The sequence below is a fragment of the Haliotis rubra genome, unplaced genomic scaffold, assembly GCF_003918875.1.
Source record: "Haliotis rubra isolate DU_JTF1 unplaced genomic scaffold, ASM391887v1 Scf117, whole genome shotgun sequence".
Lineage (NCBI taxonomy): Eukaryota > Metazoa > Mollusca > Gastropoda > Lepetellida > Haliotidae > Haliotis > Haliotis rubra.
Genome location: NW_025765081.1, coordinates 434,377 through 459,109, shown reverse-complemented (window position 1 = coordinate 459,109; position 24,733 = coordinate 434,377). Strand labels below are relative to the sequence as shown.

The 24,733-nt window shown below is 41.5% G+C and overlaps 1 protein-coding gene across 1 annotated transcript in view; it reads right to left on the bottom strand.

The window, feature by feature from the left end:
• LOC124257953 (kynurenine formamidase-like) overlaps positions 1-23,951 on the bottom strand; it is a 47,421-nt gene extending 23,470 nt beyond the window's left edge. The window contains exons 1-9 of the mRNA XM_046692020.1: positions 23,873-23,951; positions 16,588-16,654; positions 14,474-14,564; positions 6,302-6,408; positions 4,634-4,637; positions 3,920-3,968; positions 3,402-3,487; positions 3,135-3,213; positions 1,277-1,380 (exon numbers count right to left, since the gene is read on the bottom strand). Of these exons, the coding sequence (XP_046547976.1) occupies positions 1,277-1,380; positions 3,135-3,213; positions 3,402-3,487; positions 3,920-3,968; positions 4,634-4,637; positions 6,302-6,408; positions 14,474-14,564; positions 16,588-16,605 (538 nt within the window). The 5' untranslated portion in view covers positions 16,606-16,654; positions 23,873-23,951. The remainder of the gene's footprint in view (positions 1-1,276; positions 1,381-3,134; positions 3,214-3,401; positions 3,488-3,919; positions 3,969-4,633; positions 4,638-6,301; positions 6,409-14,473; positions 14,565-16,587; positions 16,655-23,872) is intronic.
• Positions 23,952-24,733: the final 782 nt, after the last annotated feature.

Genomic DNA, 24,733 nt, shown 5'->3' with positions numbered 1-24,733 from the left:
AATACTCCAGCAATATCACGGCGGGGGACACCAGAAATGGGCTTCACACATTGTACCCATGTGGGGAATCGAACCCGGGTCTACGGCGTGATGAGCCAACGCTCTAACCACTAGGCTATCCACTGCCCCGATGACTCAGAACATCATCATAACAAAATTGTTCCAGGCATGATATGATCATTATATTTTACTTCATAAGATGCTGACATGAACAGTAACAGTTATTCAGTCGCTGTCCTTGAGCTCATCAGAGTCATTGCGCCAAACCAGTTCCTCATCATTCTGTCTTCCAGCAGAAGTCGGTGTTCTTTGAACACAAAATATTAACATACACTGAGTGCAAGTTGGTATAAATATGAGATACTGTAAACGTTTATATTTCGCGCAGGTTTTATTTTCGCGCTTTTTGCTCAAAACATTTTAGCGCGAAAATATATACACCGCGAATAAACCAGTCATTCATTCTGTCTAGCCACGCTCGCCCCTGAGTTGTTACCATAACACATCAAATTTGAAGACAGAAATCTACGGGAATCTTAAAATAACGACTGATAGTAGCATAAAGAATAATACTTAACTGTCGCTGTAATGGAATTCCCAAAACATAATTAAATAATGAGCCAAATCCCATCGCCGAATTAGCGAAAACAGCAATGTGTGTTGTGGCTGGCCGCCATGGAAATTGGTCACATGACAGATGGTTTGATACAAAACAGATTACCATGAAACGACTCGGAAAGAAATAATACAGCAGTATTTTATTTATTCATTAAGATTTTATTTACCAGTACAATATGAAGCGAATAGTCACTTAACACTCAATCATCTCATTCACAACAACCCGGCTTGTTTGAAATCACAAAGAGCTTCATATACAGTAGAAGTTAATTCGTCAGATCGTCAGAATTCGGAACATAAGACTGATGTGTTTTTCATCTCTTCCGTGAGTAACGGATTACTGTGTACTGGTATATCACACAGATAGGGATTTCCTGTGAGTAAGCAATAAACGCCGCCTGACAGGTTAAGCAACTCTGTTTGTTTTCACTGCTATTAGTGGCGGCCAAAGAGACAGCTGGCAGTTCCGGCAATTACTGATTGTGCGAATAATTGACCGCGCGATGTAGTCTAAACTGTCAATTCCGCGAAAATTGCACCACGCGAAAATAAGTACGTTTACAGTATATCAGATTGCACATTGCAGTTTCAGGTTGCACCAGTGCAAGTTCTAAATGCTTAAGTTGAGCGCAGCCAGTAATAAACTGTTTGGTCTGACCTTTGATCATCTCGCTGTCGAAGGCGTCGTCTTCAGCGAACTCACAAGCCAGCATCATGGCCGCCAGGTGACCCCCAGCTGAGTGGCCACACAGGTAGATACCCCTGTAACCATAGCAACATAGAGCATAGCATGTTATCTCCACCTCTTAAATTTTAGAGATCACTACGATTACCTTCACACTAGAACTGATTATACATGTAGTAGTACTGTCTATATGTTGTGAGTGAGTGAGTGAGTGAGTGAGTGAGTGACACTGCTTTTGTCAGGTTCATGGCATGACAGCTTGACATTTACTACTTAAAGGCACAATGTCACACATTTTGACAATATTTTGGCCTATATTATATATATTGGGGTATATGCACTCACTTTACCTTCCAAATGATGCAAAAAAAAAGCTGTATTATACGACATGCCTAAAATTGATAATTTAAACTTTGAGGCGAAAAGCTTCCAAACAGGGAACACTTGCCATATATGGAATGTAAACAATTGCTCCATACATCGAAAACTGTCGCACGAGGTGTTGTCGGTGTTTGCCGAACTGGTTCCAATCACAAGTTGTGCGCAGGATATTTGTAAAGAGCGCTCCAAGGGACATAACTGTATGGGGTTCACTTGAAATAATGTATGGTTGGTAGAGTGTGTGAGAGTCAATATGACTTAATTCATTCGAACATTTTAATTTAACATTGTAATCTAGATACGTATTTTGTGGGGGAATAAATTATATGGCAGCTTCCCTGAGGGCAGGTGGTTAGTATTATTGAGAGAAATGTATTATTTATTTTTAGAGACATGTGGTGTGATATAGTGCCTGTAAGTGAAACCCATGAGTAGTGTGTGGTGCCAACAAACCGAGCCTGTCAGAGTTTGAACCCAAGGTAGTCAGACAATAAGTTTATGGATTGACCCTTTCCAACCCATAATCCCTACAAAGTTTGTTTGTTTGATGTGTAACGCTGCATTCAGCTATATTCCAGCTATATGACGGCGGTCTGTAAATAATCTGGATCAAACAATCTAGTGATCAACATCATGAGCATCGATCTATGCAATAGGGATACAGAGCTGTCAACCCCTAAAGATGGTTTGGAGTGAGACTGAAAAAAATAAGCCGGGGTCCAGCTGGGGTCCAGCCGGGGTCATGTCGAGGGCAACGCCCTGGTGGGGGGTCTCTGGGGGGGCAAAGCCCCCGAAATGAAGTTTAGTGATTTTCAGGAGCATTTGGAGCCTTCTGGTGGCATTATTTGGACACTAAAAGATGCATGCTAATAAATAATAATAAGCCGAATCATTCGCATAAACATCGTTTTATTACTTCGTTCATTCAGGCGTTCTTTCAATGTTAAACTTTACGCAAAAACGAACGAAAATGCGTATTAATTTTGAAATTATTTTTGGCTACCAGATATGCGTGAGATTATTATTTGGAGGCGTGAGAGCGTGACATTTGTCAATAAAGCGTGAGACTCACGCCAAATGCGTGAGAGTTGACAGGTATGGGGATACGATGACATGTGTCAACCAAGTCAGCGAGCCTGACCACCTGATGCCGTTAGTCGCCTCTTACAACAAGCATGGGTTAATGAAAAACAATTCTAACCCAGACCTTCATAGGTTGTATTATGTACAAGGTGAGACTCTTATAATATATTCTGTCTGTCTGTCTGTCTGTCTGTCTGTCTGCAGACCAGTATATATCATGTAAAAAGGTGCTGCTTATTTATCCTTAAGATATTGGTTACTGAAGATCAGTTCTAACCCGGATCTTCACTGGTCAGTCCCTACAGATGAGTTGATAAGCTAAGTCACATGTATATAAGGATAAGCATGACTGGGAAGCTGCACCAACCTGGACTGACGCTCCTTGGCATATCTCAGTATGTACCTCATTGCTTGCTTAATTTCACTCACAATTTTGTCCATGGAAGCTGAAAGAAAACACTCCCATTAAAGAACTAGAGTAATGTATTCTTTGTTATTTTGAAAATGTTATATTTTAGTGAATGAATGCTGTTTTATGCCACAATCAACAATATTTCTGTTACATCGCATCAGTTTCAATGTGTTTGTACAAAGGGAGACAATTTCCCTTCAGGTTCCAAGGGAGACAACTTACCTTCTGGAGCGAGATCATAACCAACAGAAATCACTGTGGCACCGGCTTTACACAATGGAGGAGCCATAAACCCAGACATTTCCAACCTAGCAAGTAAAAACCCTATATCTTCATGGTAATCTGAACAAGGGGACAATAAACACATCAAATAAAAGAGAAAGTATTTGGTACATGGCACTTATAATAATGTTCAGCACTTCGTTGAATGCTCTGTTTCATCATGTTCCTAAAGACATTTTCTCAAATGGAGTCTATCCTGTGGCATACAACTAGCCTTACAAAATTGGCGAAACATATTCTAATGCTTTTTGACACAGAGATTAATTGTGACATAAGAGTGTGTCACCCAATAGTTGCACATGATGCTGTGAATATTTTATCAATATTTGCAATAAATAGAAATCCAGGATATAGATCTGCAATCTGTAAATCAAACACACACGAGCAAAAATCCTTATCAACAAATAATTCATCTGAAAATGGAGCTGCTTTGTTTTGTTTTTTTCAGGGCTACCTACCCCAAATGCTGCCAGTATCCCCCATGGAGGTATACTAATACTGGCAGACCTGGAACAGACAGAAGCACGATGAGGACATTGCCTATGTTACACTCGCGTAACCTTGATTCGTGGATATATGGGAAGTGCGGCATAATTCATATTTTATATGCATGATTTCATTTTGTATACACACTGATTATTTTACTCATTGATTCAGCAAATTGAAAATGCCTAATATTCCACTTGTGAATGAAACGTTTGTTTACGGAAGCCATTTGCAATCATCACCCATTCGTGTGCCCACAAAATGTGACGTCACCTTGTTTCGTGGATTACGTAGTCAGTTACTTTATATCATTATGTACAACATTGCCTATGGTAATACTCAGGTCGCTCGTACAGCCACGGCAGTAAGTATTGACACCAAGGAAAGCAGACAACAAGAAGTGACAAGGTTGGAGGTAACAGAATCTTTTTTACTTGACATTTTGTAAAAATAAACTTTGGTAATGGTGGTATTAGTGATCTGGGGCTATTTATCTCAATGCTGGACAATTCTATTTAGTGTACTTGCGTGTAATGCAGAGATTCGGAACTTTTTTGTCAGTGAGGCGTGGCATTGTACCTACATCAAAAGTACCGCTTCGTGACGTCAGTCGAGACTTAATTTTCGGACTAGCATGATAATTTCCGCGATCCACGAAATCAAGGTTATCCAAGAATTTAGGATACGGTTCTGTATACAGAGTGTAGCATTTCATGCATCTGTGCAATGTAATTCATGTTCACAAGAAATAAATTCCTGGTGTCTTAATATGTTCCATCACAAAATTAAAGAAATACTTTCACCCTTTAGTTCCTGATAAGATATATGCTTCTCTTCAAAAGTTTAGACTCACTTTAGAAAAAGTAGGAAAATCTTAACGGAATAAGTCCTGATGTTCCCATCTTTACTGATTATGCTTGCAAATGATCGAAGGTATTGTAAAACAAGCTGTCAGATTCAAAAGATCATTAGCATGAGGTTACACAACGAATAAACGCAATGGCTTTTGTTTATTTTTTGAAAATTTCACCCCAAAACGTAGCTCAGCTTGCATGAACAATGCCGGAATTTTCTTTACTTTCTGGATGCCAGATCCATGTCGATACAATTCAAGTTAATTTTGTTATGATATGTTTCAAGGTACAGTCGAGCACTGTTGTCTCGATATTCATGGGACCAAGAAAAAATATCGAGTTATCCGAACTTCGAGACATCCGACCAGGGCATATCATCACATATCACTATGAAAGAAAAAAAAATGCTTCTCAGTATGTTTTGATTCGAAACTATAATCCGTTATCAGTAGTGTTTAGTTGTAACAGTGAGTACTTCCTAATTAATTCCTACTTAGTTACTCCTAATTAAATAACAAACAAGTGACACCTTTAACTCAATTAGCCTTAATTAGTTTACACTACCGCATCCCTTGGATTCATGCCGCACAGTGTGTAAACATGTGGAAACAACCTCAGTTCAGAGGGGTACTTGTCCATGAAAGGTAGGTGAATATCGAGTTTCTTTGCAAATATCGAAGTTAAAAGGGTAATTTTGCTTGTTTGGACCATGAAATTATATCGAGATATCCGAAATATCGAGACATCCGTATCGAGTTAAAAGAGCTTGAATAATGATAGATTATGAAGGATTTTGCCGGGACAGAGATGTTATATCGAGACAACCGTGATATTGAGTTATCAGAGTGCGACACAACGGTGCTCGACTGTATTGCTAAAAATCCATCTTTGCCACTTGAACTATTAACCTTTGAGATATAACAAACGATACATGTGAGTCTAAACTTTTGAAGAGAAGCACATATAGTTCAGTTATCTCAAATGACATTTCAAAATATGTCATTCTACAACAATTTAAAGTCTGATGGTTCCTTTAACAGCCAAAGAAATAAAATAAAATTTATGTAAGTACTTTTAATGACAATTAATCTGAATATTCTTTTCAAATGAGAGAACTGAATGCATGTTTAATGATTATTCTGTCAAAAAACAGATTAAACACATTTTAATAATGAATGTTCATTGAAAAACAGCCGGATTTTATGAAAATTGCAAACTTTGGGTAATTTTTTAAAATGTTAGTTTCATTAACAACTAAAACCAAAATATGCATGAGTACCCAACTTTTCTTTTTCACTTTTCAAATTGAATGTTTGATGCTGCACTCAGCAATATTCCAGCTGTTTGACAGGTCGCATTGATCAGTGCGTGTCACCCAATCCCGTTCATCACCTCTTACGACAAGCATGGGTTGCTGAAGATCAGTTCTAACCTGGATCCTCATGGGTTGTTTGATGTGAGCTTGTAATTATGATCATTGTGCAGAGGGCAAAGACTTACCATTTTTCTTGGCATTTTGGCATTAAAGATATCCAGTTTCTGTTTCTCTCCTGTTCCATAGGTGACGGCGCTGTCACATTCAAGGCACCAATGGGCAACCTTGGTCCCTGCAAGAAACAAGGTCAAACCTCAAGTGTTGTATAAACTGGAATTTGTCAAAATGTAATTTTTAGAGTAAAATTGATATTTTATACTTATCCTGACTCATGCTCTTTTGCTTGTCTTCTTCTTCTTGCGAACATAGTGGAACACTTGTATCTCCTTAATTGAAGCTCCCTTCAATGTAAAATCACTAATTAGTACTCACCAAGAGTTGCCTCCCTTTGCCTCTGCGCGGGAAAAGGTGGCGCCACCCTCTGGCCTCATGCTTCACTCTCTCCTGATTTTGCGAGCCCAACACTTGAATTTACAGGGAAATCCAAAGTGTTATGTGGGGAGGATGGGAGGCTTATCTCATGAGTCAGGATAAGTATAAAATATCAATTTTACTCTAAAAATTACATATTTTTCCTTATCCTGACTCATGCTCTTTTGCTTGTAGAATCCTACAGAAACGGAGGTGGGAAAGAACAGAATACTTTGGATTTATAAAATTAATTAGTGATTTATATATATATAACTGTAATAACCCCCTAACGGGAACTTCATAATGGCACTGACTTAGGATAATTCCTCTACTATAAACCATAAGTTTATACATTGCCATAGATGGGGTATTACAATAATAATATACTATGATAATAGCAATTCTAAGATGCCTAGCAGTTAGAACAATCGAAAAAAACAAACATTATCAGACAATAAAGGTATAGTTTTTTTGATGACGTAACAATTGAATGAACAGTTGTCATCGCCTCGTACGGCCTCCTACAGTAAACTACACCGTTGCATCCAGCTTCTTGGTAGGCTGTTGCTTCACGCAGCTAACATCACTGGTGGAAACATTACGTTTATGTTTTACGACGGTTAAAATGTGTCATTTTGACTCACAAGTTTTCAGTGACACGGTAACGTTCGTAATGTTTACATTCCCACAATGCAATTGTGGAATGTCGCTTGACTACTCAACTTCCTCTGGATGTACGGATCTAAACTTACGCTGGTAGTAGAAATGCAACGCTCATATAGCCCATATGGTTTACGCAATGACAGATGTAATTAAAATAATTCAGAGAAGATATTTAATCCGAACGTAAAACCGCCATCAAACTGTTATCATTTGTTTTTTCTGGTAACGTCGCCTTAACGTGAGGGGCAGACACATCAATAGAACAGCGCGCCAGTTAGCCCTGTACGAGGATTCTTAATTTAGGTCACCGACACCGTCGTTTGTTTTCTGCCTTAAATTAATCGTAATTATCTTTAGAAAGTATTAAATTTGGCATCTTAGAAAAGAAATACACTTCGCCCTACCACCATGTATAGTGTAATAAAACACACTTTTGCCCTGAACTATTATAGTTAAAGCACGAGGACGCTTGCGAAGTGTATTTCTTAAATAAAGATATAAAAGCGACTCCGAGAAGGAGAAGCTATACAACTGAACATAATCATCAGTATAAGCTTTAAAGCTGAGTAGACTTAAGCTAAGTATATATGTAGCCCTAAAACTCCGTAGAGTTATAAGCTGGATAATACTGGTATGAAATATACATAATAATCTCGTAAGACTATGTGTTAACGTCTACGAGGGACTGTCAACTGCTGTGCGAGGACCAAGGGACCGAAATGGTGAATACCTGAGACGTCCTCGGTGGTGATATCTCTCAGATAGTGATTAGCAAACACCAGGTTCGATTTCCAAAAGCATCCTTCCATGATTGTATTCAATGAACAGTTACCGTGTAGAGCGAGTGTGGAAGCCAATGCCCTGATCTCATGGGGATTTGATGCTGTTGGAGGGTCGAGTCCTGCTGCCTTGTAGGCTCGAAGTATGACAGTTCTTATCCATATAGATATGGTGTCTGAGTTGTTGCCGATAAGGGGATGAATAATCGTTTGAGAAATCGTCGCCTTGTTTTGGAACGTCGTAAGTAGATTTTGAGAGCTCTGACTGGGCATAGAGATAAGTCCAGTGTATCTTGAGATCCGAGAATCGAGGAGAGTGCAGGAATATGGAATAATCTGTCTGGTTGACCTGGCAATTGATTTTTGGCGATGAAATCCCATCTTAATCTCAGGTGCGCTGTGTTTTGATTGTCATCAAACTGTATCCTCTCATAATCTAGTGCATGAATTTCTGACATCCTGGCTGCCGTGGCTAGAGATAACAGGAAAAGCATTTCCTGTGAGAGAATTTCAAAAGTTGTCGATTCCAACGGTTCATAAGCCTCACTTGTGAGGTGTTGGAGCACTATATTCAGATCCCAAGCTGGGGCGTGGAATTTCCGCTTCTGATCCTCCAATCGGAAAGCACGTAGTAAGGCCAGTAACTCTGGCGTCTTGGTTAGCTTGACACCCGTTCTCATAGTTATCACAGAACTAAGCTCGGCAAGATATGTTGACAATGTCGAGCCTTTTAAATGTTTGTTTTGGCGAGGTAACACAAATAATCTGCCACTTGTGGATGTGTAGCTTCTCTCGCTGCAAATCCCTTTATTTGCTGCGTAATTTTCAAACTGTGCCACTTAAGTGTCGCCGCATTGCCACGGTAGAATAGCCGTAAGGCAAGCGTGACTGCTTTTGCCGCCTGGTTGAATAATTCCTCTTGTTTAAACACATTTTAATACAGTCCATAATGCGAAGTTGGAATACTTGTGGGCTTCCGTGCACCTGTTTGGTGTGTGGATGTACTAATAGATTCGAAGCTTTGGTAGCTCTAGTGTTGGTTGTCCGAGTTCTTGAATTAGAATGGGAAACCACGCTCTGGTTGGCCAGTAGGGCCACCAAAGTGAGTTGGAGGCTCTGTGTTTGTCTGATTTTCTGTAACACTTGAGGGATTATTGCTGGCGGCGGAAACGCTGCGACGCATTGAGGCCTTCCCAGGATATGCTTAGAGCGCCCGCTGCCCATGCTTGTGGGTCCGGGACTGGTGATAATGTAATGTCGGTAGCTGATTGTTGAAGCGCAGTGGCTTAATAGATCTACTAGCGGAGCTCCTATTTGCTTGATAATCTGTGCAAAAATCTCTGTATGGAGCATCCATTCTGTCGGTGACGGTAGATGTGGCCGAGAGTGCGCCTGCTAGTACATTCTTGGCTCCGGGATGTGACATGCTCTGACATGTAAGTTGAGATCGTCCGATTAGATCGAACAGTTGAAAGCTTAAAGTCAATAGGTTCAGTGATCTCGCTGAGCCTTGTTTGTTCACATAAAACGCCACTGTCGAAGTTGTCGGTATGAATCATCAGATGCGATTTTGTAGAATCGTGCTCCAATGAAGTATGGCGTTGATTACCGCTTTCATCTCTAACATGTTTATATGGAGTTTGCTTTCTTGCTGATTCCATAACCCTGAAGTCAGTCCGTTGGCGAGATGAGCTCCCAACCCTGGAGCGATGCTACACATATAGATGGGTTTTGAATTCCTGCTCTGTTAAACAAATACCTTCAGAGACATTCACCTCCTGGTCCACCATAGTAGATGAGGTCTGAGATGTTTCGCAGACTGAATGGTTGTAGGTCGCTGAGATGAGCATTGATGAAGACCTGTAACGGACGAACTGTATTCTGCCTCTGACTGTCATGTCTTGGGCTGACGTGAGGAGACCCAACAGACTCTGCCATTATCGTAGTGGAAACGGAGAGAGTAGGGCTAGAGGAATGGTCTGTTGGATCTTGAGCCATCGGTCTTCTGGCACGACGATACGGTTGAGAGTCGCGATAAATCAATGCCTAGAAATTGCAGATCTTGGCGATGGTACTAGGTCCGACTTGAGTAAGTTTACTAACCATCCTAGCTGTGTTAGTAGCTTTATGATGTAGTTTAACTGTAGTTTGAGACGCTGTGGATCTTGATCTACTTGTATCCCGTCGTCGAGGTAGAACGCACTCGCGCAGCCCTAGACGATGTAGATAGGTGACGATAGGTTTCGCTATCCTCGCGGAATAGCCAGGGGCTGATGATATTCAATGGGAGTACTTTCCATTGGTAATGCAGCCCGCCTAGTGTAAATCGTAGGTATTTCCTGGATTCGGGATGTATCGGACGCAGTAGATATGCGCTTGCAGATCTATACTGGCCATGTAATCCATGGGACTAATCAACTGTCGTGAACTGAGGTAGATGTATCATGCAAACTTTGGCGGTTTGCGAGATAAAGTCTGTTGAATATGCTCATGTTGTAAATGAGTCTGTATTTCTCCTTGGAGTTTTTCTTGGGTACTAGGAAAACTGGGGAGTAGAAGCCTGGTTCGACGCTTACTTGATCTAGTACTTCTATGGCCTGTTTGGTTAAGAGCCATGTAACAGCCTCTCTTAACTTTGGTAGTTGTTGTGCCTGGAAGTCGAACTTGTGAGGGTTGACTGTCAGCGAGGCGGCCTGTAGTGGGATACGATATCCGTGTTGAAGAATGTTGGAGACATAAGGGTCTTGTAACATTCCCCAGTTCTCCCAGTGTAGTTGAAGGTGTCCACCCACTTGTGATGGTTGTACTGGAACGGCTGGGGGTGGAAGACTCCAGTCGTTCTGAACCTGTCTTTCAACGTTTATAGTTGCGGGAACCTCTGGGTGCCCTGCCTCTTCCTGATCCTCCTCTATAGTTGCCATATGGGCTTAATTTAAAAGAATCTTTTCCCTGAGCTGGCCATCTTCCTATCCTGTGCTCTCTCTGTAATCCAGTGAATTTAGATCTCCCTGAATATCTTTGTGAAGTCTGCCTGATGACGCTGGCTAGCGCGTCCATCGACTTTAATCATAAGGACTTCTCTGGAATCCTTAGTGACTTCCTTGGAGACTTTCTCTATTCCTCCGTCCAAAGATGGATGGAGAGGACCACGGGCTGTATAGAGTGGAGCTGTAAACTGCTCACCCCAGCTGCAGGAAGCGAGGAGGCCTTGACGACGAAGCTAAGGTTAGCGCTGCTGAGACTGATGTGAGATGATCTGTTAGGAACTGCTGGTCCTTCTTTGCATCAGTAGGGCCGAGTAGATCATCCTATCATCTTCAGAAGTCGTGGTCACGAAAATCTGGTGATAAGAGTCTCATTGATCGCTCTAGATCTATTAAGGCCAAAGAACATGCGCCTCGCCATGGTTTCTATCTGCACCAGCTTGCGATCATCGCCAATCTTGTAGTTCTTATTCTTGACATCGCTGATCAGCTTGTAGTTGTCATCGATGTCTTGTGCCTTGAGGAAGGGGTCCATGTTATGAGTTGAAAACTTCTTAGCGGAAAGTTCGGTAGGTGTGGCGCCTGAACTTTCGTGGGCTTTATGGAAGGCTGTATCTAGATTCTGTGGTACCGCAGCAATCGGGTCGATCGGAGGTAAGGTGACGGCGCCTGCATCGCCCCTCCTTCATCAGGTAAGTAAGCCGAAGTTACCACTCTTGGAAGGTGAAGAAAGGTCTAGGTTGTTTACCATCCAATATCGTGATCTCAGCCGCCTGAGAAAATGATGCCTCCATCATCTTCTACCCCGGATCGCTGATGAGAGGTTGATGCTCTTCAGATGGTGGACTGTGTGCTTCTACCACTGTGCCGGGTGACGCTAGGGGAGACCTGACTGTGGACTTCTGTGCAGACCTGTGTGGTGACCTGCGAGGAGATCGACGTGGTGATGTACGAGGAGATCGGCGCGGTGAACGGCGAGGTGATCGGCATGGAGAATGGCGAGGGGATCGTCTTGGTGAACGTCCTGACGATCTGCGTCTATGGGTTGACCTTCGCGGAGATCTGTGAGGTGAATGTTGATAGCTTCGCGGAGCTCTTGTGGAGTCCCTCGATGTCCTTCTGGACGAAGATGATTTGGAGCCTGATAAAGGTGCCGCTTCCTCTTCCTCTGCGTCCGGTCCTGGGGAACGGCGACTTGACCTTTGCGGAGCTTCCTCTGCGTCCGGTCCTGGGGAACGGCGACTTGACCTTCGCGGAGGCTTCCGTGAAGTCTGGTGGTCTGAGTCCGCATCTAAGGATGAAGCCGAGGAAGGTGATGATCTATCCCGCCTTCGCGAAGGCCTTCGCGAAGGCTGTACATCTGGGTCCTTCGTCGAGGTGGTCTGTGACTTCCTTCGCGAAGGTGGCTTCGTCGTGGCCGCTACGTTGACGGGGGGTGCCTCTGGGGTGTCGTCTGCGTTGGAGCCTTCGCTAAGGCTCAGGCCCTGGGCTGGTTGTCTCTCCAGTCTGTAGTGGTCCTCCATCATGATCATGATTTTCCGCATCAGTTCATCTGGGACGGTCTGCGACGATGTAGTCGGTGCCCTCTCTGCGATGTTAGCGGCGGGGCCCTCAGGGAGATCGTCCGACATCGGTGTAGACACATCAGGCTGCATGGCGATCTCTGCTGACGCCACTGTAGCTGTCACCGTCGCTTCTTGTGGCGTAGGTCGGGATGATGATCGGCTGATCATCGAGAGGCCCAGTTCGGGCGGCTGGAACGATCTCGGCCGAGAAAGTTCTTGACGACTTCGTAGACTTCCCCTTGGAGGTAGACGCTGCCCTGGGGGTACGGAGTCTGCGTTGAGTAGACGTCGAGGCCCTCTTAGACTTTGGCTGCGATGACGGGATGTCTGGGGAGGCAGGACGCTTCTTGAGGCGGCGGACTGCATCCCACGCCCTCCGAGGGAAACTCTAGCGAACACCAGACGGGAGGGGGTCGACCAACAGCAGCTGACTGGCTAGGGTTCCGGCGTATCGCCATGTCTAACCCTTGTTTGCGGACTCTATCTGCTGCACGCCTCAAACGCAAAGATGATATTTATTAAAAGCAGAATTAGATAGATTAATGCAGTAACTGCAACGGAATCAAACGCACAAGGCGAGAACAACTAGGGCATATTACATGGTCAGCAGCAGAAAAACGTAATCTACAAATAGTACAGATTTTCATCAACGTAAAACTATCTGAACAATCACGAACTCCACGGAATAAACAGTAGAAATACCATTAATTATCAATACATATTAATGAAGGATATTAGCTATACCTCTATAGTAACCTATAGGAGGTAACTAACTAAGAATAACCAAAGGATATAGTGTGTAAGGAGACACAGGCGCTCTCACATCCTGCTCACTGGGCGAAGAAGGAGAGAGTGAAGCATGAGGCCAGAGGGTGGCGCCACCTTTTCCCACGCAGAGGCAAAGGGAGGCAACTCTTGGTGAGTACTAATTAGTGATTTTACATTGAAGGGAGCTTCAATTAAGGAGATACAAGTGTTCCACTATGTTCGCAAGAAGAAGAAGACAAGCAAATGAGCATGAGTCAGGATAAGGAAAAATAATACAATTAGTCGTATCAACTAGGCACTGTTTACTAAGATACAGACGCTTATTTGTTCGTCTGAGAAAAATCTAGAAAGACAAGTTGGATATATGACCAGCAATGTCTAACCCTGTTTGGGATGGACTAACCATTAACTCAAACTGCATCGTACCTGTGAAGATCAGGGTTGGACTGACTGACTGACAGAGTTTGGTTTTACGCCGCTTTTAGCAATATTCAAGCAACGACACGGCGGGGGACACCAGAAGTTGGCTTCACACATTGTACCCACCAGGTTGGAACTGGTCTTCAGCAACCCATGCTTGTCCTAAGAGGCAACTGACAGGATTGGGTGGTCAGACTCGCTGACTTGGTTGACACATGTCCTCGTATCAATTGCGTAGATTGCAGCTCATGCTGTTGATCGCTGGATTGTCTGGTCCAGACTCGATTCTTTACAGACTGCTATTTGAGCTTGAGTGAGTGAGTGAGTTTAGTTTTACGCTGCACTCGGGTATATTCCAGCTATATGGCATTACTGAAGATCAATTCCAACTTTGGATCTTCATGGGTATATATACAGAAGAAAGGGGATATCTACTTGTAGTTGTTGCAAATGATTTTTAATTTTATGCCACTTTTAGCAATATTCCAGCAATATCAGTGACGGCGGGGGACACCAGAATGTGCTTCACACATTAAACCCATGTGGGGAATTGAACCTGAGTTCTCAACTTGACGAGAGAATGCTTTAACCAGTAAGCTACCCCCACACCCCTTTGGCACATGAATCAGCTTTGTGTTTGATCTTACCCTCAGTGACAGATTTTAAATGTGCTTCAATGACCTCATCTGGCCCAAATCTGTGAGACCATCGGCTTGGAGAGTAGTGATAATCAAGCTCCTGGAACCAAAGAAACTCTATAATAATAATGATAATAATAATAATGCACTTGCAGGGCTCGATTTAGTGCTTTGTTACTTGCACTGGTGCAACCCAATATTACAAAATACAACCTAGCTATGAGTCTATCTTGCACAAGGTGCAAGTGAATTGTTGAGAAATAAATCAACAATAAATCTAACATATGCATAAATATGCCAGCCCATTTATCTTCTTAACTTTGAATAGCTCGGCTATGACAGCTGTTGTAAACAGGGATCAGCTGTGTCTCAGTGTTGCTATGGTTTCATGGATACTACATCACTGATTAAGGTTTATGTGCACCGAAACATTTTAACACACTAAGTTGCAACTGGAATTTGGCTGGTGCAACCAGGTCTTTATCTTATGTTGCACCTGGTGCAAGTAGGTTAACATCTCTTAAATCGAGCCCTGACTTGTATAGCATCTAATTTCCAACCGGTGGCTGCTCAGTGGTGCTTCACAAGGTTAAAAATAAGAATAAAATAAACAGAGTTATTGGTTGAAGAGATAGGTTTTCAAGTCACGGCGGAATGACTGGACAGAGTCCGCAGCTTTAATATATCTGTGTAGTGTTAGCGCCACAGTGAGCAATATTGGGGCAGCCTGTCAGTAATCAAATTTACATCACTGGACGACATTTACCATGCCTTTTGTTAAAAGAAAATGTATGTTTCTTTCTTGCACTGATTGAGCAGTTTTTCATTACTATCACAGCAAACCTGTGGCTGACAGGTCAAGCAGTGATCCATATTTCTCAGATATTTTTACACACAACTAATTATCGTCTGAGTAATGGTCATCTTGGTAGTCAGGATCGCTGACTTGGCTGAACCTCATTATTTTCCCTACTGCCTAGCCCTCCCTGCAATGCTTATGCCCTAAATGAAGCAAATCTAGATTTCCCCTGTTTCTGAATCTCCCAACTCACTGGGGCTCCTTGTCAATTTAAATGGGTTTATTTGTTACAACTAAAATTATATATATTCAGGGACTAAGTGTTAGTCAAGCACAACCACATAGACATTGATTATATTGTGATACTACCACACACTAATGCAGGGGTGGAAATAACCCATTGCCCGACGTCCGAGTCCAGTGTTTTTTTCTGTCGGGCAAGCAGATTCGTATATCACACTGTACCGGTGTCCAGTTGACTTTCCAACGTTAATTATGTTGCTTATTTAAAAAATCAACAAGAAAACGTCCAGTATAGTGGAAAAATTATCAGGGCAATTGATTTTACATGTGCCACTGTACCGGAGTAGACTAGCAATTTTAAACTTATTTCCACCCCTGTAATGTTCCATTTCCCAGCACACTGAAGCACAGTAGGCTGACACAGTAAACTGTTGTGACAGATTCCACAGATATACAACAAACTTGATGAGACAACTTAAATCAAAATAATTCATTCACTCACTGCTATGGGAACAAAGTGTGTCACAAGGGCTGTCTCAGTACCACTGTAGTCTGTGACATTGGAATAACCTCAGACATGAGGGGAGGAGAATTTGGGTTTAACTTCGTGCTTGAGAATATTTCGCTCACATGACGACGTGCATGTGTGTGTATGTGCGGCTGCTTGTACTAGCCCAGACTGAAGCTGGTTTTATAGTGCTACACCACTGAGATACCATGCCGCAGTGAAGCATGAATACCCCACTCAGACACATTATACTGACTCCGAGCTGACCAGTCCTTGTTGTACCCATTAATGTCGAGCACCAGGCAGGGACCAAAAAGTACCATATTTTAATGTCTTTTGGTATGACACGGTCGGGGACTGAACCCGGGACCTTCCGCTCACCGGGTGGACGCTCTAACCACTACACCACGGAGACGGTCCTCAGACATTGAGAGTCAGCACACTGAACACAGACCAGTAACTGTTTTGTGTGAACTATCCCAACACACAAATACTTACCTTTTCTGGAATGGCCATTTTCTGTGTTACCCTCATGTGTTTTGTGGTGAACTATCCCAACACACAAATACTTACCTTTTCTGGAATGGCCATTTTCTGTGTTACCCTGATGTATTCTAATCTTCACTAAACCTAACCGGACCTGAAACAAAATGCATCCATGCTGAACACTTATGTGAAAACAAACCAAAAGCAAATAAGATAATATTTGTTCAAATGGTTCAATGTTTCAACAAGCCATAGCCAAAACCCTATAAAAAACAGAAAGAAGTAAGGTTAAATTTTTCTTATGTACCTTGACCAATCTATTGTTGACCGAATAAAGGAAATATGGAAATACTACACAGTGTTACTAGAACACTTGCCAATACCGTGGAATCACCGGATGGCATTGAAAATACCACATAAAGCCAGCATCGTGTATTGATGTAGAGCTTTACACATGGACGAAGTCACTGAAATATAATACAAGAGGTCACGTGAAATGGGGTTTAACTGGTGTGGTGTCAATAGATATCATTAAAGCTGCATTAAACAATAATTGTATATTTTCCATGTTGGTTATTCTAAAAGATAGATTTCAATGTCTCCTCAGCATAAAATAAAACAATCTCTCAAGTCGGAAAAACAGAAAATAGTTACTTTTTAATTAATGCCAGACCAATTTTATTTCGTGTTTTACGGATCCGCTGTTAATTTTTTTTTCAAAAATATGAAAGAAAACAAAAATTAATCCCCCCCTCAAAAAATAAATGGGATATAGGCGAAATGGGAACAAGCCTATGGAACAGTTGCCCTCCATTGAAACACTTGTCTTTCCATGAAATAACATATCATTCATGACAGCAAAAGTTTAACACTGATTTTGTTTGATATGTGTCACAAAAACTTTTTCCTTTGAGTATATATGAATGTGGATTAACGTAATCTACATGTTTACCACCCATTTCTGTGACATAACTAAGGCCACATCAATTTTATTTCTTGTTTTACGGATCCGCCGGTTGTATTTTTTAAAGAATAAGAAAACAAAAAATAATTTTCCCGCTCAAAAATTAAAATCCTAATATTGATGTGATATAAGTGAAATACTCTTGAAATCAGTGTGAAACCTAAACTCACTCAACTTAATTTTAGTTGATATAAACAAACCAAAAGAGTTTGACTGGCGATTTTGTTCCCCCTCCTGCTAGGTTTTCTAAGAACAAAATCCATAAAACAAAAAATAAAATTAATCTCGCCTAGAGATTGATCATGATGACACTGAATTTTGAAGTAGTGTTACTTTTTAAGAAAGATGCTAACACATACACCGAGTAAACCATCAACCGTGTTGAACTCTGTCTGGTGTGGCAAGGTCTAACCGTATCTACTACCACCATTTCTACCCTGACGTGTTGAACTCAGTCTGGTGTGGCAAGGTCTAACCGTATCTACTACCACCATTTCTACCCTGACGTGTTGAACTCAGTCTGGTGTGGCAAGGTCTAACCGTATCTACTACCCCCATTTCTACCCTGACGTGTTGAACTCAGTCTGGTGTGGCAAAGATCTAACCGTATCTACTACCACCATTTCTACCCTGGCGTGTTGAACTCAGTCTGGTGTGGCAAGGTCTAACCGTATCTACTACCCCCATTTCTACCCTGACATGTTGAACTCAGTCTGGTGTGGCAAGGTCTAACCGTATCTACTACCACCATTTCTACCCTGACATGTTGAACTCAGTCTGGTGTGGCAAGGTCTAACCGTATCTACTACCACCATTTCTACCCTGACGTGTTGAACTCAGTCTGGTGTGGCAAGGTCTAACCGTATCTACTACCACCATTTCTACCCTGACATGTTGAACTCAGTCTGGTGTGGCAAGGTCTAACCGTATCTACTACCACCATTTCTACCCTGACGTGTTGAACTCAGTCTGGTGTGGCAAGGTCTAACCGTATCTACTACCACCATTTCTACCCTGACATGTTGAACTCAGTCTGGTGTGGCAAGGTCTAACCGTATCTACTACCACCATTTGTACCCAGACGTGTTGAACGGGATGTGTTGAATTCCTGGTAAACTCAGTTTAATAAGTTAAAACTCACACCACAACTTAATGCAAGAATGTGAATACGACAATACATGTAGATATGTAGATATGACAAAATGCCTCCGGTTATTTCCTATTGTATTAATGTTGCTTAAATAATGTATGCTGTTTCTTTGTTGTTTTACGCCGCACTCAGCAATATTTCAGCTATATGGTGGCGGTCTGTAAACAATCAAGTCTGGACCAGACAATCCAGGGATCAACAGTATGAGTATCATTCCATACAGTTGGGATACGATGACATGTTTCAACCAAGTCCAGCTATATATATTCCAGCTATATGACGGCGGTCTGTAAATAATCTGGATCAAACAATCTAGTGATCAACATCATGAGCATCGATCTACGCAATAGGGATACGATGACATGTGTCAACCAAGTCAGCGAGACTGACCACCTGATCTCGTTAGTCGCCTTTTACAAGCATAGGTTGCTGAGGGCCATTTCTACACCAGATCTTCACGAGTATGCAGAATATATTAACTTTGATGGTAATAACACCAAGCTCAATGTGTCAAACCACAGTTCAGTCAAGCTTTTTATCCCAAAGGGTCTGAGTGAGTGAGTGACTTTCATTTGACACCACTTAGGACAGTATTCCAGTTGTATCATAGGGGAGGTGGGTTAGCAAAAAGTAAAAGCATTCGCGCGTCACAACGAACACCCGGGTACAATGCTCCACATGGGTACAATGTGTTAAGCCCATTTCTGGTGTCGACCCACCATGATATTAATGGAATATTGAAAGGAAAAATGGCATAAAACTAAACTCACTCATTTGTACTATGGTGTGCCATTTTAACCTGAGAAAAGAGCCTGAACTGTTGCAGGCCTCAAATGTTTACTGCTTTTTTTAAACCCAACAGAAATCACTGACATACCTAGAAACCAATTCAGGGTGAATCTCAAACACACAATCATCGGTTTCTGGTATGTCAAAGGGAGACAACTCTCCACAGCTAGAAGTGACAACTCAGACGAGATGCCGGCTGATACCCATCATGGCTGTACTAGACAATAGGGATCGGCTGTCCACAGAAACAACATTTGTTCATTTTTCAGTTGATCAAATATCAAACTGTTTATCACTTACTAAATGTAACAGCAGTCTGTGAATGATGATATTGATTGAAAGTATAGTGTGCAAGTGAAGCGTTATTCCACTTGGAATGATCATATATGGGTTACCATGGATACTGTTTTCAGTATCCACAGCATGAATTTGTTTTGAAGATGAACATAATTGTTGTGAATTCAATTGTGTCAGAGTTTGACAGATTTACCAGTTAAGACAGAGTGAGTGAGCTGGGTTTTATGTCACTTTTAGCAATGTTCCAGCAATATCATGGCTGAGGACACCAGAAATGGGCTTCAGATATTGTCCCCAAGGGAATCAAACACAAGCCTTCGGCGTGACGTGCAACACTTCAACAACAGTAACCCCACAATCCCAGTTCAGATAGGGGTGATTGGAGTAGCCTAGTGGTTACAGCGTTGGCTCGTCACGCCGACCCGGTTCAATCCCACATGGGTACAATGCGTGAAGCCATTTCTGTGTCCCCTGACGGATATTGCTGGAATATTGCTAAAGCGGCATGAAAACCAAACTCAATCAGTCAGTCGGTCAGTTCACACAGAAACACCAGAATCTACATATTCACAATCCATTTTACAAAACTCATACATTTTCTGTTCAGTTATGTTTTTCCTCAAAGAACATGCCATCTTTATGAAATTTGGTACATAGAAGGCATAATAAACTTTAAACAAACATCTTTCCTTCAATATGTGGCTTTATCAGTCCATACATAAAATCATTAAGTGTCAGTGTGTGGGTGGGTGTGTGTGCGCACACATTTGTTTGGTGTGTCTATCTGTCTTTGTGTGTCTGTACCTGTGAGGGATTGGGGGAGGTGTCTATGTTGCTATGACAATATAAACAGTGACCTTCCCCCAATGCTTGTCATATACTAGTATTCAATAAATACCCAGTACCTTAATGAGTCCAGTGTTCATTCAAGGGCTTTTACAAGTGAGCCCATGGCCCACCAGCCCTCAGTTATGTGGGTCATTTAGAAAATATTGTGGGTCATATCAAATTGCTGTGACTTTTTAGCCATACACTACTCATTACTAGTATGGGTTCACTTCCTTTTTTAAACTTTCAATCCAGGCGAGGTCAACAAGAGCAACCAAAGACATACTTGAGTTTTGCTTGAGTTGCCAAGGGAAAACAAACTCGTGATGCGTTTCAGAATTACCTTTAGGGATGCGCCAGCACGCCCAGCCCGTACCTGTACAGTGCACCATGTTAAATGTTAGTGTGCAAATGACGCAAGGGCATGGCCTAGAATGAACGTTGTGAGTCTATTTCTCGTATTACCTGACTTAAGCTAAATATTTAAATAACAAACCTTGTCACAACCATCTAAAAAGTTCCTATTTCAGTCTGGGACAGTCACATATTATATTTGATTGTGTCACCTAAACAGATGTAGTCATAGTGTATGAGGTAAAGAGAGGTAATACAATTATTGGGTCCAGCTGACTAGATGCGTGCAGGGTACTATAGTCTGTTTGACTTCATTTTGGACCGGGCCGGTGGGGTAGCCTAGTGGTTAAAGCGTTGGCTCGTCACGCTGAAGGCCTGGGTTCGATTCCCCACATGGGCACAATGTGTTAAGCCCATTTCTGGTGTCCCCCGCCGTGATATTGCTGGAATATTGCTAAAAGCGGCGTAAAACTAAACTCAGTCAGTCATTTGAATTTTTTTGGTTGCAAAATTATGTGTAGGCAATTGCCTTTTGCCTATATGGCAGCTCGTCCCTGTCTGCATCATAAATCAATATGAGTTATCGGGATCAACCCTGAGATCGGTATTCGTCAATGGCTGCACAAATCTCAACTCAGGATGACATATATTTACAAATTCCTTTCAAAATAGTAGAACCAGTTACATCACTATTTATCTTGTGTGGGGGGTACAATGTGTGAGGCCCATATCTGGTTCCCCAGCCGTGATATTGCTGGAATATTGCTAAAAAGCTTCGCGTAAAACTAAACTCACTTACTGATGTTATGGCTTGTGGATGTATTAACTGTTATAGTCCGTTTGACATCATTTGAGACCCGATGAATTGTTCACTAACACAAAATCTAATAATTGCAACAAAACCAAATTTTGAACAGTCACATGAAATCGACAGACCAACTCTGAGGATTTGTCTCATTATTTTGGACACCCGAATAAAAAAGTTGTTTAACAAACGATAACTATTTTGTTGTCACTTTTCACAAAAAAAGTAAATCAAATAAAGTGAAATAAAGATTGAGAATCCTCATAATTTTACCTTGCCAAATGAACATTTGAATCTCAGAATTTTATTCATCTTAGGATAAAAGTTGTTTAACAAACGATCATAGATTCAAATCACAATTATTGGTTTGTATTACAAGGGGTTAAGCGCAGTATTTGGAACACTGAAACACTGCGGTACGTGATGAGTGTTAACTTAGACCAACCCTACTTGTTCTCGGTGTTTCATTTGATATGCATACACCCTTGTAATACAAACAAATAATAACGATTTGAATCTATGATCGTTTGTTAAACAACTTTTATCCTAAGTTTAATAAAATTCGGATATTTAAATGTTCAGTTGGCAAGGTAAAATTATGAGGATTCGCAATCTTAATTTCACTTTATTCGATTTACTTTCTTGTATAAAGTGAAATTCATCGGTACGTTTTCACTGCAAACAGACTATAGTATAGATTTATCGGAACGTATACCCTGGAGATTATCAAGGATGTGTCAATATAAGTACTTAAAGTAGAATATGGTCAACACACATATCATATGAGCATTGTGTAGGAAACTTTCATTGTATAATAATCAATCATTTCCACATTTATAAGTATTTTGATAATGTCAGTGATTAGCCCTGGCTAATTAATCTTGAGTTCGACATTTAAAGTACATTTCCATGACAATGTGATGGCGCATTTGTTTATTAGCTTCGATCAAGTTATAAACTTAGGCGTACAATGTTGATAATGCTGTTGTACACAGCTGGAAGTGTGGGGACTTGGCATTCAGATGTACATCCTCCACATCTGTAATTTAAGCTGAAGGGGTCGTTGTCGGCACAGGTACTACAGATATGTACCCCAGGTACGTTTCTGTATACAGATATGTACCCTAAACAAAGTCAAAATACAGAAACGTACCCAGTACCCTAAAAACCGGACGAGTCCATATTCCGTGATCCAAAACCGAAACTGTACGTAGTTGTTCCCATTCAACTGATTGCGAGTGGTATTCATATGCATCGCGAAATATCCGTTACTTTTTAACTGTGTATTCTCATTACTTACATAAGGCAATCAAATGTATCTAATACAACAGCATGGCAGTTCCGATCAAGAATACGACACAATGTGAATGGAATCGTCCTAGGGTACGTTTCTGTATTCTCATTATGGCCAGGGTACGTTTACAGAAACGTACCTGGGGTACATATCTGTAGTACCCGTGCCGACAACGACCCCTTCAGCGTAATTTAATGTGGTCCAGCTTTTATTTGTAGCATACAAAGCTAGTGTGTAATTGTGCCATTGTACTATATTTCTCCATCAGTGATTTATCTAATGATGCACAGTTGTTAGAACTGGTATCAAACTCATTCAAAGTAACCATCTTCGTATAACGGAAAACTGTACATATGTACAGTACACTTCTAAATAAGAGTAGTAATTATGTGGTATGTATATTTAAGTCTGCAAGTCAGATGAATTAATGTTATTTCTTATTTCTTACACAGCCATAAAATGTTTTCGTTATTATTTATTTCATGATGTAAACACCCAACTTGTCACAAGAAACATTATTCACGCGTGGCCGACTTGACCTTATTCAGCGAAACAGGTAACATGGCAGATTTTTCAGAGAATCTATGAAGTGAGAATTCGAAACAAATAAAGCGTAACAGAATTGAAAACATATGACCCATGTAAACTTTCAGCAAACTATGCGCACGCACTTCGCACTTCCGATTACGTAATACTCATATAAACACGGCCCAAAGAGCACGATCGATGTGTCGCTCATCGCGCGATAAACTCCCGCTCTTGGGTCTAGGTACAAGTTGGTGACGCACTCAACACTGCACGGAAATACTACGGGTCGACCATATCTCCGTGCATATGCGGTTATCTCGTGTAATGGAGTAAATCGAATCAGATGGCGGTATGCATACTTACACGTTAGCTGATTTCACCTGGCTGTCATGACTGTGACGTCACAAGCGGAAACGTACGGAAACTGCCTGACAGTGACTTTCTCGATTGTAAATGGACTGGGCGCCTGCCTATATTTCACATGTGTACAGTAAGCTGCGTTCTGTCCCCGCTTGACAAGAGTGGAATTCCAGTTTAAATTTATTTACGTCCAGTATGTATACTGTAGGTATAACCAATCGAAATTCTGTGCACAGGCGTGCAATCAATTTTGTGATACACATGTAATTAGATATTAGTTACGCTACAGACGAGCTAGTGTGGCGATTAAAAACGGGAAACGTGGTAAGATAGTAAATAGAGATTATTACACGAGCAAGTATGTCATAAAGTGTGATAATAAATAGAGGATATTATACCATATGTTTACGACACAAGTGCCTAAATGTTGTTTTTTCCCTGGTGAGAGCGAGGGATATTCCAGTAGACACGAGTGTTGGAAATATAGTATGATCTGGGCACGAATATGATATTCTGTTTATTACCGAAGTCGTCACAGAAGAATCGTCACAGAAGAAACGTGACGTCATAGCATTGTTTATGACGTCACGTCACCATGACAAAGTAATATTTCACCCTAGGGCATCGTATGAAAAAATATGGACCCCGATATTTTCGCCTTCGTAGGTAATACAATTCATTATTATCCATATGGTGAAACATAACCAGTGTCATATATATCATATGTGGACATGTGCACATATCACTTTTGCCTAGCAACCTTTGTTTCTGTATTTCGTCGTCTGTGACGTCATTTAACAATTGAACGTGACGTCAATGAAGTGGGCCGTCACACTTGCTTACCGTGTTTTATTGCACAAATGT